This window comes from Fulmarus glacialis, unplaced genomic scaffold, assembly GCF_000690835.1.
Source record: "Fulmarus glacialis isolate BGI_N327 unplaced genomic scaffold, ASM69083v1 scaffold32617, whole genome shotgun sequence".
Taxonomy (NCBI): Eukaryota; Metazoa; Chordata; class Aves; order Procellariiformes; family Procellariidae; genus Fulmarus; species Fulmarus glacialis.
The window spans coordinates 3,894-18,896 of NW_009223110.1; the positions used below are offsets into that span (position 1 = coordinate 3,894).

Here is a 15,003-nt window from a genome sequence, read left to right on the forward strand (position 1 = left end):
AAATATGTGAATACTATTTATAATAATTTTTAATCATCCTATTGTATTAAAGAGTTTTCCTTTGAGTCCTTGAAAGCATGAGCTGCTGCTGCTTGAGTGGCACAAACAGCTTATATTTGTTATTGGAAGTAGATGGAGATATTACATCTGCGTGGGACTTCCTCTCCCAGTTTTTATGTCTGTATAGTTCCATTTTTCTGCTTGCAAGTATTATTTTGCCTTTGCTGTATAAAAGAGTCACAAAAGCAGCAAATTGTACAAAACATTGTTAGACATTGTACTGAAAACACCACCGCCCACACTCCATCCCATCACTTTCAATCACAGTAATTTTAGATGTAATTTTTAGATAAGAGGAAAAGTGCCATCCTGTACTGAGATAAGTGTATATCCTTTTAAAGATAGAATTAATGCCATGAAAAAAGACCCAATTTCACTTGGTTGATACACAACAAATGGCAAAGGAGACCAGAAAAGAGACCAATTCTATAAACATTTATTTCTACATAACACCCTCCTTCCTTTTAACGCTTCCTTTCCTTGAATAAAAGCATCTGCCTTGCATGCATTTCCCATGCGTGGAGATTTGCTTTTGGGGGAGGTAAGCAGAGGAAGCTGTGGAGTCAACGTATTTTTACTTTGATGGGTTGTTGTGCCTGCCTGCAGCTGCTCAGGACGTATGTTTTCTTTAGTCTTCTTTTCTGAGGAGGTTATGGAAGAGCTGGCCTTATATTATTTTTCTTATTGCTGTTAATTCTTTGTCATTGTGTCTCTCTGCAGAGGCCAGAACTTAGAGGACACTTTAAGATGAAGGTCAAAAAGCTCCCTGAATGAAAAAGATACGTGTTATCTTCACCAGTGAATAAACAGTGAGGATTCTAGGTAAATGGTTTACACTGGTACAACAAACCAGCAGACTTTTTCCAGGAGAAACACAAGTTTTGATCAGTCATTCTCAGGCCAGTTTGAGGGCTAGTGTGTTTACCTAGCACGTTTTTGATTGCTAAAAATATTTTAGGATGAAACCAAGCTGGTAAAACAAAAAATGTAGTGCTATGCATTTCCTGAAGACAAGAATTCCGAGTCTTTTTTTTTCTTGAAACGTTCACTCAGAAGCCAATGCTGGTCCCTACCACGGAGCACCATAGCTGTGGGATGGAAGGAGTGCCCCAAGGACGGGCTGATTTAAGGCCAGGGAAGTGACAGTTTTGTTCTAGTGTTTATATAAAACATCAATTTCTCCTTCTTGAAGGGGGGAAGAAGGAAAGAGACAAGAATTCCGAGTCTTTTTTTTTCTTGAAACGTTCACTCAGAAGCCAATGCTGGTCCCTACCACGGAGCACCATAGCTGTGGGATGGAAGGAGTGCCCCAAGGACGGGCTGATTTAAGGCCAGGGAAGTGACAGTTTTGTTCTAGTGTTTATATAAAACATCAATTTCTCCTTCTTGAAGGGGGGAAGAAGGAAAGAGTACATGCAGTGATGGCTTTTAAGACAAGAGACAGACACTACAGCACTGTAAGAAGGCAAAACATAGAAAGTAACCCCAAATTCATTTGATCTAAGCATAATAATGTAATTATGACAGGTACAATTTTTCTCCTATGAACTGTGAAGACTTCAGTTTTAAAATTAATGGCACAGGGAAGCATAACAGGGGAAAATAGGATGGTATGGTCTAGTATTATATAAATACCAAGAAGATTAAATATTCCTGAGCTATTTTTTTTTTTTAAGCAGCATTGAAAACTGCCCATCAAAGCTCTGTAGCTGCAGAAGTACTTGCAGTGCTAGATGCCATAGTCATCTCTCTGTTGCAATGACATAGTTCGCCTGATTAGGATCTGGTGGGGCTCCAAGTCATTTGGAGCCTTCCAGTGGCTAAAGATAAACAGAGTTTGGATTAATTCAGTCTTGTTGAAATATGCCTGTAAATAATCTTACCATTATTTCTGTGTATTCTGTGAGCTTTGAGTCTTCAATCTGCTTATTTGCTTTCTGTAATAAATCTTTCAAGAAGCTCTGTTAAAATAAATGCAAGAGTAATAGGTGAATTTTTATCTACAGTATAAAATGCTTGACTTGCTAACTTCAGATTAAAGTAATGGGAAATACTATTTTACTCCCACTTTAGTATTTACTGCTGAAGTTCCAAATAAGTATGAAAAGAAGTAGCAATTAACAGCTAAGAATATAACAGTTTCTTTTGATCAATTCAAGTATACTGCACAGTTTTATTTGGAAAAAGTGACTCATAAAACTTTCTGCGTTGTATGCCATTTGTTGTATTGTGAATTTGGAAAAAATAGTTTGGCTTTCAAGTATACTGCTTCCTAATCAGCTCTATCAGTAAACGAAACTAATTAACCTCGAGTCTCCTTGAAAACTTGGATGCCTAATCAATCCTTGCAACACAGGAACAATTTTACAGAAAAGACTAATGATTAATCAAGTTTTCTCTTTGCCTATGGCAGTACCTGATGCTAGAAGAAAACGTCAACCTACGTTACTCCTTCCTATCTTGTACTTTAAATGTGTGCAGCCAGTTTCACTGCATTTTTTTTAAATGAGAATTTGGTATAGTATCACATGATTTTAAATACCAGCCATTTTTACTTTTAAAAAATAAGACTGTTTCCACCCATTCAGTGGTTTAAATTTCTGTACTAGATCTGTGACATTAAAAAAGAAAGATATCAATTTATTTACAAAGGCATTACAAGACCTGAATGTCTGTATGCCTGTCAATGCTCAATGAAGTACCTAATTACTGTCATTAGTTGGAGTGTCATTATCTTTGTGGAATTTTGGGCCACGTTTCAAGGTAGAAAATGGGGTAGATTTTAAGAAAATCTATTTGTACATAGATGATATTTTGAACTTGAATGCAACCATGTCAATAGTCATATGACTAATACACACTATAGTTCTTCCAGTCTTGCCCCCTCCGTGCTGGAAGGCCTTCCTGATAGTTTGTATACAAAGAACGTGACTGCGATGTTGTAAATGGACGTTACGGAGACATGTTTAATCTTGTGTGCTTTGACGGAAAATAGAACTGGAAAGGACGTTGAAAGGCTATCCAGTCCATCTCCATGTCTCAAGACAGGATCATCTATATCTAAATTTCCTGAGTTACTGTCTGATCTGAGCTATTGCCAAATCTTTCCTAAATACAGGCAGTGATGGAGAGTCTACCTCCCCCTTAGACAACATATTCCACTGCTGTTACTATTGTTAGAAACTTTTCCTGATTTCCAGCTTAAATTTCTCTTACAATGTTGTAAGTGGGCGTACTCCTTACATAGCAAATACTTAAAAAGTTTGGGCTTGTCAAGAAATACTGATCTCAAAATAAAATTGGACATTTATGTCTTAATTCAACCTGTTAAAATGGCCTGGTTCTCTGAGGCGGACAAAATCTCCCGGCACAAGAGAGATGGGACCATTAGGGATCCAGTTAAAATGTCTTCATTCTTCAGCTGGTCCTCAACCAGCCCTGCCTTTTTAAGTCTATTTTAAATTCTAGCAGCCGGCAACAGTCCTTAAGGCATCGTCTAACAGCCAGAGGGTTCTCAAATGCTATGTGCGTGGCCTCCTCCTGATCCTACCAACTTTAGATACACCGACGTGCTGCGACCAGCCAGCAGAAGAATGGGTTTGTCTGCCTGAAGGTTACCTTGAAGCAGGATCCTCGGCAAATGTCACACAGATACCAAACTCAAAGAGGAAGGGAAAAGGAAAAAAATGTGAATTTTATGATATAGATTTCTCTTCTTAACAGAAGAGCTGTAAGGATTTCAGTCTGATCTCCCAGTGCTTTTGTTAATAAAGCTTATGTAGTTCTTTAGAATAAAATATATGAGCAAAATAGTCCAAATTAGAGGGATAAACACTGCTAGGCCTTTCTCTTGCCATGGATTTAAAGCTACAGTAACTTATCAAGTGCAATTGAACTGTGGAAAATGGCATCTTTCTACTCAGTCTGCTGTATATGAGCATCTCTCCTATGAGGAAAGGCTGAGAGGGCTGGGACTGTTCAGCCTGGAGAAGAGAAGGCTCAGGGGAACCTCATCAACATATATAAATACCTCAAGGGAGGTTGCAAAGAGGACAGAGCCAGGCTGGTGCACAGCAACAGGACCAGAGGCAATGGGCACAAACTGAAACACAGGAGGTTCTCTCTGAACGTCAGGAAACATTTTTGGACTGTGAGGGTGACTGAGCACTGGCACAGGCTGCCCAGAGAGGTTGTGAAGTCTCCATCCTTGGAGATATTCAAAAGCTGTCTGGACACAGGCCGGGGCAACCAGCTCTAGGTGGCCCTGCTTGAGCAGGGGGGTTGGACCAGATGACCTCGAGAGGTCCTGCCAACCACTCTGTGATTCTGTGATTCAGCATCTACAAATTTCTGTTAGTTTTATGACTAGGGAGGTAAATCACTCTAGTTTTAAGGTTTGTTAACTCTGCAAGGCTAAGATGGCTAACGGAATAATCTTGATTCTGCTTTTATTTGTGCATGTTAAAGCTGATACCAAAATCCCACCAAGTTAACCAAGCAGGGGCAACACAATTCCAGTTGTGTTAGCCTAGGAGTATTACAGTGGAAACTGCAGGGTGACATGATACTTGAGAGAGCATGATCTGCCCAGCAGCATAGTGATTAATGGTAGTGATGCCATTAGTTTTAGGAAAAAAACCAACAAAACAGCCCTCCTCCCTAATATACAAAAAAAAGAACAGCATAGCTTTCAGAGGCCTATCTTGCTTTCTTAATCTTTCTTACTTCTAAGCTAGAATACCCGATACCGTAAGTTACTTGAGACAAACATTGATCTGAATTAAAACACACTTTAAAAAACATTGATCAGATTAGAATTTCACTTTAAATAATTTACTGGCAATAAAAACATCAGCTAATCATATTGCTTTTCGGTCATGTTTGAAGTGCAAAAACATGCATGGGTGGATATCTGAAGAAACAGATAGCAGCACAGGCTGTAATCCAACGCCTGTTCTCATGTCATGCATACTCATGGGTATTGGTTTACCTTAAGTTCCTCAGAATCAATGAAGCCACTGTGGTCGCTGTCATATTTTCTCCATGTCTGCAATCAGAATGTGAATGCCTTAATGATATATTTATGGCAAGGGGGACTTGAATGATTTTACAAAAGGCAACTTTTCATACTCTACCTGCATGAAGTCTTCACTTGACTTTAGCTGCTGGCACCTGAAGAACAACAGGAAATTCTCTTCTGTCGGTAATATCTGAGCAAGCTGTAACAGAATTTAAGAAAGATTCAATTTCGATTCTTCATCAGGCCAGCTGAGCCTTTAAAAGGGTATGAAATTCTTTGTGATCATACTGCCCTACTGTGACCCCATAGGAAGCTTTATCCTGTTAGCCGAAATGTTTGGAAGATGCCTCTGAAAGGCTCCTGGCTTGCAGCTTTGCTGTACTCATCAAGGTCAAACAGAACTGAGGTCTGAGAGAAGGCAGTGAGACAGCACTTTACTGAAGGGGTAACTGGGGAAAGAGGGGAAAGAATTCACCCATGCAGAGCTAGGATCTGTGGTGAAAACCTTGGAATTGGCACAAAGGGAAAGCATAATGCAAGGATGTTCAGAGGATAAGTGTGAAGGACTATGAATTAAGAAAGCGAGGAAAATAGACTACTCACAGATACCGAGGAAGAGGAAGAGGAGAGAGGAAGACTGACATGAAGAACACATGTGTAAGGTAAACTGAAAAATATATGGAAAAGCAAGGAGATAAAAAGAAAGTGGGGAGGGTAAGGGGATGGCAACCGGTGATCATTTGTCAGGCTCACAGATGTGTTCAAGAAGAGCTATAAATACCAGAAAGAAATAAAAAAGGCTTTTAGCCCTGCAAAATCAGGGGTGGTTCTTCCAGTGCCTCTGCTCTACAAAAGGCGTTTTTAAAATCAGACATTATTGTACTGATTATTGAAAATGTTCATTTACTATAACTCAATTTTGGCAAGTGACAAATGTACAAAATGGAGAGTATGCTGTATAATTTAATGTAAAATCATGATTTGTTTTTAATAAAAGCCCAATATTTTTTTCAGTCCTCAAAATGTATGAAATGTGTTTTGATTAAAGAAAACTTTTTACTTGAAGAATAGGCCAGCTGTGCTTACTAAGAAGAGAAAATGGAGAAAGACAGATTTCTTAGCTGCATTCTTTTATAAAAAATGACATCTACAGGCTTCCTAGAGTCCCATCTTAAAATTTTGATTCAAAATTTTTTTTTCTGCATTCGTTTCACACCCTCAAATCTCTCGTTCTGTCTACTTCAGTCCTATTGCTTAATTGCTCAGGCTTTTTTATTGGGTTCCAGCGGCGCCGTGGGTGACTTCAGCTCTCCCTCTCACTCTACAGGCACAACAAGGGAATGGACACAGATACCTTGTTTCTCTAAAATTATCTGTGCAAGGAATCAGTTATATTCTTTAAGTGTTGGTACAACTGAAAAGACACATCAGAGCACTCTCCTTACAGAAATGGCACAGCTGATGACAGGCTGTCAGGCCCATCAGAGCGTTCCGAGTGCTTTTGCTAAATGGCTGAGCACCAAACCCAATGAACTTCAACAGTGTGTTTTTGTCAGCAGCTTTTGAAATCTACTCCATTATAAACAGCATATACACGTGTGGGTAACTACATGTTCATATGTATGTAATAGCTAAATGTGTGTAACTTAATACTGATTTATGGAAAAATTTCTTTATTTCTCCCATGATGGGGAGCTTTGATTTTTAGAGTAAATCAACATTTCTACTCAACAACAAACATTGAATGGAAGAACTGATTATAATAACAAGCAGAGTTTGAGGGAAGGGATTGATTATGACAATGGGAAAGGGTTTACATGTGTGGAAATCACAAATAAGACCTTGTTCGTGGGACACCTACAGCTAACTCTGGTAAATTTTGCAAGGGTACTGTAAAATAGTACAAGATGCAAGGGTAAATGTAAAATAGTAACTTTCCAAAGAATCATTAACAGCCACCTAGCAGTACCAAACTGTGTTTGAGGTACAGAATATATTACCTCTGGAAGAAAATTACCTTATTTTAAGCTATACCTCTCGCCCTTTGTAAGTCTCAGGGGAAAGCACAGGCTTTTATGTTACAAAGATGTAGTAACTCAATATCCAGCATTAGCTCAGGCTTCTGCCAAAAAAGAAGTCTTTCATGTTTTCGTAATAGAAACAACATGGCTAACGGGAAGTCCAGTTCTCCAAGCTCATGCATCAAATAGCATTAAATTGCTTTTTGTGGAAAACTGCATTACTAAGGGATGAGGAGATCGTATGGAAACTGGCTTGACTTCCCAGTGCCAGTTATACCACTACAGAGAGGAAAGATGGAAACCTGGTGCTATTTCTAATGATGACTTCTTTGTGAGAATAAGCATAGGGGGACTCCGTGAGCATGTTTGAATAAGAGTGCAGACCGCTACAAGTTCGTGTATGGCAGCAATAGCAGTTTAGAGAGCGTTTCTGTGAGCTCTGCTGCTTCTGTGGAGAATGTCAGCTATTTCTGCATCGTGAGTAATAGAGGACAACTACAAAGCCTGAGACTGGCTTGACTCCTCTCTGCTCAGCTGCAGGCTGAGGTACGTCTTTATAGGTTACCTAGCAGAAAAAATACTCTCAGTACTTAAAACAATATCAGAACTATTTTCTATAAATCATTCTCTAAGTAAATTCTGTTGATATTTAACGCTATTTAAAATTCCTTTCACCTAATACAGTGAATTTGCTTTTTAAAATCCTATAATAGAGAATGGGAGTACAAGGGATATTTTAGACTAACAAATAGTTATTTTTACGGCAACAGTAAGCTTCAAATAATTTAAATGTGGAATTACCGCAGTCCTGAGTTTCAAAACCTTGGGTTTCACATCCACATTCACATTCACATTTCACATTTTAGTGAAGGTATTGGTCTGAATGAGTACAAAAGATGAAAGAAAGGTCCCTTGCACAAGACAAGCAAGTGGACAGGTCAGACTCTGCCTTTAGCTGGAGGACACTGGATAAAAGCTAGTGAACTAACTGCAGTGTGCTTGCAAAGACTGCATCGACACTTAATCTGAGCTGAAAATCCACTCCTTCCTCTGTGAAGCCACCCAGGCTCCTCTTTATCTCAGTCAACAGACCTTTCCTGAAAACTCATTATTTGTCTGTTCCGTCCTGACATTTTCCATCAGATGCTGGGGTATTCATTACGATGGCTGGGAGTCTGAATGGCTTTACATAATTTCTTTTTAAACAACATTCATACACTTTTTCAGAAAAACTATTTGATGTACTATGTAAATGGGAGGAATCTGGAATTACTGGACATTTTTATTTGTAAGGAAGGAGAATCAAGTCCAAATACCAACTTTAATATCATACTGCTCTGCACGTACAACACGTTTCGTCTGAGTCCCATCAGCACTTTCCAAATCAAGCTTCACGCTGATGTAAGTGAAATAAAATATAGCTATGGGTTAGGAAACTGCTATATTAAGGGAGAAAGTCCCTTCAGTCACTGAACAGAGTACTGGCACTATTCAATGGCTTCCGTGGATGCTGAGCATGCTTGGCACTTCACTGGGGGTGGTGAGCACCGCACCAGATCAGGCCCTGTCAGATTTGCTCACCTTTACCCATTAAGTCAACAGCAGAATCAGAAATAGAATTCGAAAGGTAAAACTTTCAGTTATCTTTCCTAAGCAAAGAACAAAGTCTTTTTCAGGCAGTGTCTACACATTCTTCTTGCACCCAATGCTTGCTACTACACATATTCAAAAATACTAAATTAAATAGGATTCTTCAATACCAAATGAATAAGCATTTGTTAGTCCAAAACCAAACAATTCATTAGTCCAAAGAAACACTAGTTCTTTTTAGATTTGATCAGTGCTGAGTATTGTCAAAAGATGCATTTTATAAAATCAATTATAGCTGCAAGTGAAACAAACGGTTCATATTTCCATGGTAGTTTAGTCATAATTACACACACATTTAAACAAGTATATGCAATTCAGACACATGACAGAGGAGAAAAGATACCCTGAAATGATTTATTATATCAACAGTGATACTTCCTACTGACTTTTACAGATTCTATTCAGTCCTCTATTTTAAAATTAGCTACTGACCCAAAGTTGGTCACTGTAGAAATTTTGCAGACCTGGCTTGTTTCCAGCTGTTTCTTAATTAGCTCTCTAGGTCAGATTTCTTATTATCAGAAATAAATATATAATAGCATTTAATAATAAAACCGCAGTCTCACTGCACTCAGAGTGACATAAATGAGTCGTAGATTTAGGCTTGAAAAAGTGACTTCTCAAGCTGTAACCCAGCGAACTCTCTTTTCTGACTTGCAGCACTGAACAGTGAACGTGAGAGAAAACACAATGGTTCCCCCCTTCCTAGCAAGCTGGCTAAATTACACAATTGCTGAGCAGCTGTATGTGTAAAAGGGGTTGGTTATCTTTAGAAAGTAGTAGTAAGGAATAAGGGAATTTTCTGCCTGAAGTTCTGTTAAAGTTCAAGAAAGGAATTCATAAGAAATCCTGATCTTTCACAAGCTGGATCACTACTACTATTAAAATTTTGTTTAAATTTAACATGATTAACGTGCTCTCTTACCATATATGTATTTTTTTAGAATAGACTACATACAGTGATTGCCCAATTGCGTTCACTTGTGTGTTATCCTCTCTATAGAGTAGTGACAGAGCACTAGTTCAAAATCATAGGTAGAAATAAATCACATTACCTTTCACAATTTAAATTTCTAAAATAGAGCTCTTATCTGCTTTGCAGGAAAATTAAATTGCTGTTGATGCTCATTTGTACCGAATAAAGCGTGCGCAGTTAAATGAAGTGTAGTGAAATGTCTGGAGAGTGGTAAGGAATACCTTACTTTTTGTTAATGAAAAAATTTCGTTAGTGAAAAAAAAACTAAAGATCTTAAGACAGAGGAAGAAATTTTCTGTGCAACTAAAAATTCAAAATATTTACAAATTATGCTCCCATCATTCTGTGTTCAATGTATTTTCTGCAAGTAAACATGTCAGTCTTTTTTTATAAAGTAACCATCTTACCTCAACTATTCCTATTTTTCCATCAGCAGCCTTCCCATATTGGTCCACAAAAGCTTTCATTTCGGGTGTTAAATCCTACGAAGTTACAATGAGAGAATCATTACTTTAAGATACAGAGAAATATATGTAAACTTACTTGAATATTCTATTAGTTGCCAAATAATATACTACATTTAATGAAGTACTCACACTTCCTGCAGCTAGATTCCTCAAGTTTAAAAGAAATTGAGTATTTTTTTTATCATGAATAATGTCATTGTGATAAATTTTACTTCCTAAGAAATTATATTATAGTCAGCATGAATGATTGGCATCTAAATACTTAGCACTCCTATTTTAGTTTACAGAATGAAAAAATTATGAAGACAGATGTGTTGGAAGATGTGTATAACAGCTCCTTTGTTTAAGAGGATGACAGTGAAGTTCGTAGGCAATTATTAGTCAATTTTCTCAGTTTTCATTTTTAAATTAGTAACTTGAAGGCAGTGCAAAATCTTTCAAAATAAGGAACACTTCAGTATAATACATCTGAACACTAAAATAGCCTCTCCATGTCTTTGAATTGTTTTTTCCTGAACAATGGATGCTATTTTAGCCCTAAAATAACTCATCACGAGATCATATTTTTCATTGTTTAGTATTTGGTTATCATAAAAACAGAGTCAAAATTTCACTGCTGAAATGTAGAGAGGCAGATTTAGGAGGGAGAAAACTTTGAGCAGTACCTTAAATCCGACAGAGTAAAGCCAGCATAATTGTTCTTCATATAAGTCATGGTCCCTGCTATACATCTGTTCTCTAAAGGCTCCTCACTCTAGGCTACGGCAAAGGTGCCAGCCTTGGGGTGAATATCTAAATATTTGATTTCACTCCAACTTGCTTTGCCTTGCTTTGATATGAGCTGCCATCAACCTTCAATACTGATTAAACTTTTAACTTTCTTTGTATTTCTTGTAGGTGTGAGCTAGTAAAACCATGCAGCAAGAATCAGGACTACAGTTGTACTAACATAATGGACAATTCTATGGTCATAGATGAAGATACAGCAGTCTTTGGAAATTAAAGGTTTAGTTGCTATAACAGATCTGATTATATAGGACCTAAGTGATTTTCTCACTGGAGACACAGGGAATCTCAGCTGTACAAAGTCCGTTGTAGTTTGTCCCAAATTTCAACTACCAAAGCCAACTAAAATGTCAGTTCCTTGTAGCTGATACAATCATGGCCTAGTATCCTATTTCTGTCAAAGTCATCCATGGCAGGTTAGTAATTTGCCATGGCTTTAATTAGAGATGTGGTTATTAATACAATGCACTTCAATGTCACCTTTCATCTAATGATCCCAAAGTGGGGACAAGTTTGCTTAGCAGATAGAACGGAGAATTTAGACACCTGGATTTTAATTAGTCCTGGTTAAATATTTTACTAATCTCTCTAGCATCAGCTCCTCAGTGCCAGACAGTGTCCAGCCATTGAAGGAGACACAGCTGATTACAGGTTAAACAAAACAGGATGCTCATCCTCTAGTACGCTATTCAGAAAGGGTGGTTGGGGTTTTTTTGGTGTTTACTTCACCCGCTCTTGAGCTGCTTGACGAGTTATTCGAGATATGTTATTCCAATAAATGTTTTCAGTCAAAAAAACTTGCCTAAATTTAACCAAGTCTAGTCCTAAACTTGATACAGATGCAGTGCTAAATGTTTGAAATTAAGAAACGAGCCCTTCACACCTCAGTCTCCCCTTTTAAAACTTAAGAGACACTTAAGGAGCTGTAGAAAAAAATAGCTTTTTTTGATATGATTTGAAAATGTAAGGATAGACGGCACTACAGAAACACGTGGTTGTATTCATAAACATCTCTTAAATCACATATTTCTGTGGAAAATATTGTCATTGTCTATATATGCAGAGAAAGTGAGAAACAGATGTGGAATAGCTCAGCTGAGATCCACCTATTGACCCTTTATCAACCTCTGTGTTAGTCACTTATATCCCACAGTTTCTTTTGGCAACTGGCATACCTACATAGAGAAGGTATTGCATAAACGTGGGGCACAATAAATGGAAGCTATGCTTATGTACTTACAAGTACTTACATAAGTACTTTTAAAAAAGAGGCAGTTCTTTCAGCGTGTCTGAAAGTATATCAGATCAATTCACTATCTGTCGTAATGCATGAAGCGGAAAGACGTAGTGCTACCAAAGAAAAGCCCAAGCCCTAAAAACTCCAAGTACACATCCACCCTTTGGGTCCAGCATGAATCAGGCTGCATGCTACTGCTCCATCTGAGAAAAAGCAACTGTGAAAGTATGGGCTTACTGAGTGGATTAATAAAAGGATTAGAATTAGAACATAATTAGAACAGTTCTGTAGTTGGGAAGAATATTGGGAAATGTTAAGCCATCCTATTCGATGACAGAATCAATGTGATTCTTTAATGCATATGGCATGACTGATGTAAAATCCAGCTACAAAGAATGCATAATTGAATATTTCAAAAATAGTGAGCAGGAGAGTGACCTGAAATGCAGAAGTTAATGATGACAAAGAAGCTTTGGGGTGTTAAAAGAAGGACAGCCGAGGAAATGACATATAACCTACACTAGTTTCTCAATGTGTCCCTTCTGGCAAAAGAATAGAAATTCAAAGCTACTGAATTAGTATCCCATGAGACAAGACACGAACTAATGTGATGCTTGTTTGGCAAATGAGCCTTCAAATCCAAGAATCAGCTTAGATTTGAAACCTAAGATGACATCTATCCATACTCTAGAAAAAGACATCGGGGATGAAGGTAACATCTACCAACGGCAGAGCCAATGGGTCAAGTATTGAATTTGATGTTGATACTATAGATTGCTCTTTTCAGCAGAACACTCCAAAGATAGGTTTGAATCAGAGAAATGGGAAAGGAAAACTTAATTAAACACCTGAGCATTTTTAAAATATAGTGTGAGATACAGGCAGAGGTTATTTAAAAAAAATCATAAATTAGGAAATTTGTTGCAGATAAGAATAATCTTGCAAGGCTTTTCTGTGTTACTTTGAGGAGGCTCTGTTTTTAAGAAGAGATGCACACTTGCTTTGAGAAGAAAAGGATCTGATCTTAAAATGATAAATATTTTTTCCTTGAGCTTCTAATTAATTTTTTAACTACTGAATAATATATCAGCATTTCTACTAAGAATGCCATTCGTACTAAATATACACAGGCTTTAATATCTTCTTTTTAATGGACATACTTAAGTTTCCTGCACTTCAATATAGAAGAGAGATTTCTTCTGTTGCAATAGTTGAAAGGTATTGAAGTTGTGTTTAATCTTTTCTGTGAAAAAGAAAAATAGACTTTTTCCCTCTAAAAAACACATTCCCAATTTTCTGGGCTTTTTTTTTAGTTGATTGGGTTTTTAATTTTAGTTTAAACTTACTTACACTCATGAAAATGAGTGCCTACATCAATGGCTCTAAGAAGAATTAACTGGTACCAAGAACATAGTAACATTAGAGGCATTGCTGGGAGACAGATTTTTGGATGTGTGAAGTTTACACTCATACAATTAATAAGAAGATACAATTTTCGACAAAATAAATTAAAATGCATATCTTAATTATACAGCAGCTTTTACAGCAAAGTTAATTATTGAAAAGCTATTGCTCAATTTGGAGGCATTCTTATATGAAGTAGTAATCTATTTCCCCCATGCACACATGCTGTCCAGTTAAATTATAATTTTATTTTCTGTAACTTCAGAAGTCTTTTAGCATAGATTGATTTAAATAGACTTAATTAGGTTATATATTTGAGTTTGATGCTAAGTGGCCTGTTTTAGAAACCAATTATTTTAAAGGCAATTTATTTGTTAAAAAGGTTCACTTGTATTTTAATTCAAATCTTGACATAGAATCTTTCATTTCTTTCTTTCTTTCTTTTTTCCTTTCTTTCTTTCTCTCTCTGTTTTTATACTATATGTGGGTATAGTTTGGAGGAAATTTATAATTAGTGCTTTAATAACTCATCCACAGAATTGTTTTGACGATATTGTAAAAAACTTTGCTGTCCCTCTGAACAATTTAAACTACCAGGATTTGGTACTCATACTCCTGGTGTATAACACCGGTGAAGGGCAAAAAGTGGTTAGCAGTCATCTGCAGATCTATTTACTGACCACCAAGGGGCAGAAATGCATTTCAGCCCATACTGCCCATTAGGTATGAAATTAAAAGAGTCCAACTAACTTGAAGTAGTGTTTTTTCTTTTTGTCTTTTTTCTTTTTAGTATCGGTACCTATCTGTATCTGGTAAGATTAATGCAATGGGATAAGGTCCCATCCATTACAAAAAGATAGCGTCCATGCGTTTCTTGACTTTTCTTTTCAAGCACTGTCAGAAGTACCAGCTCGTAGCCTGGCAAGCTGTGAGAGGGACCTGCTCTCCAGGCAGGTGGACCCTGGCCTCACCTTTCCAAAGCAGACGATGTATTTCATTTGCAACCTGCTGATTCCTAACCAAGCTACTTCCCTTTGCCTGGTGAGGCAAGTGCATGAACCGTGTGACAGCAACAGAGAACAGAAGGAACCGGGACACTGGAGTTTGCTCAAGAAAACTCTTCTTTCCCGGAGAAGGTGGAAAAGTGGGGCAAAACATTAACCTACCAAGCCTGCCTTCTTCCGCGCCGCGCCTGCTGCAGCTCCTGGATGAAGTTTTGTAGCTCCTTCCCATCCATGTACCCATTGCCTACAACAGAAAGAGTTACGGTTGCGGTCACCGCTCCCTCCAAACTCTCTCCGCTCTTCAGCACCGGCAGGGACGTCTCCGACCCGTGTGCTCCCTCCCGGCGGAGCGGCTCCCCGCACGCCCCGCCGGGCACC

The 15,003-nt window shown here is 37.8% G+C and overlaps 1 protein-coding gene across 1 annotated transcript in view; it reads right to left on the bottom strand.

Moving 5' to 3' along the window:
• The window catches only part of LOC104079610 (calbindin-like), a 17,566-nt gene extending 2,702 nt beyond the window's left edge, over positions 1 to 14,864 (bottom strand). The window contains 6 exon segments of the mRNA XM_009581696.1: positions 1,944 to 2,021; positions 5,051 to 5,107; positions 5,196 to 5,279; positions 10,135 to 10,209; positions 14,788 to 14,808; positions 14,811 to 14,864. Of these exon segments, the coding sequence (XP_009579991.1) occupies positions 1,944 to 2,021; positions 5,051 to 5,107; positions 5,196 to 5,279; positions 10,135 to 10,209; positions 14,788 to 14,808; positions 14,811 to 14,858 (363 nt within the window). The 5' untranslated portion in view covers positions 14,859 to 14,864.
• Between the last annotated feature and the right edge of the window lie 139 nt (positions 14,865 to 15,003).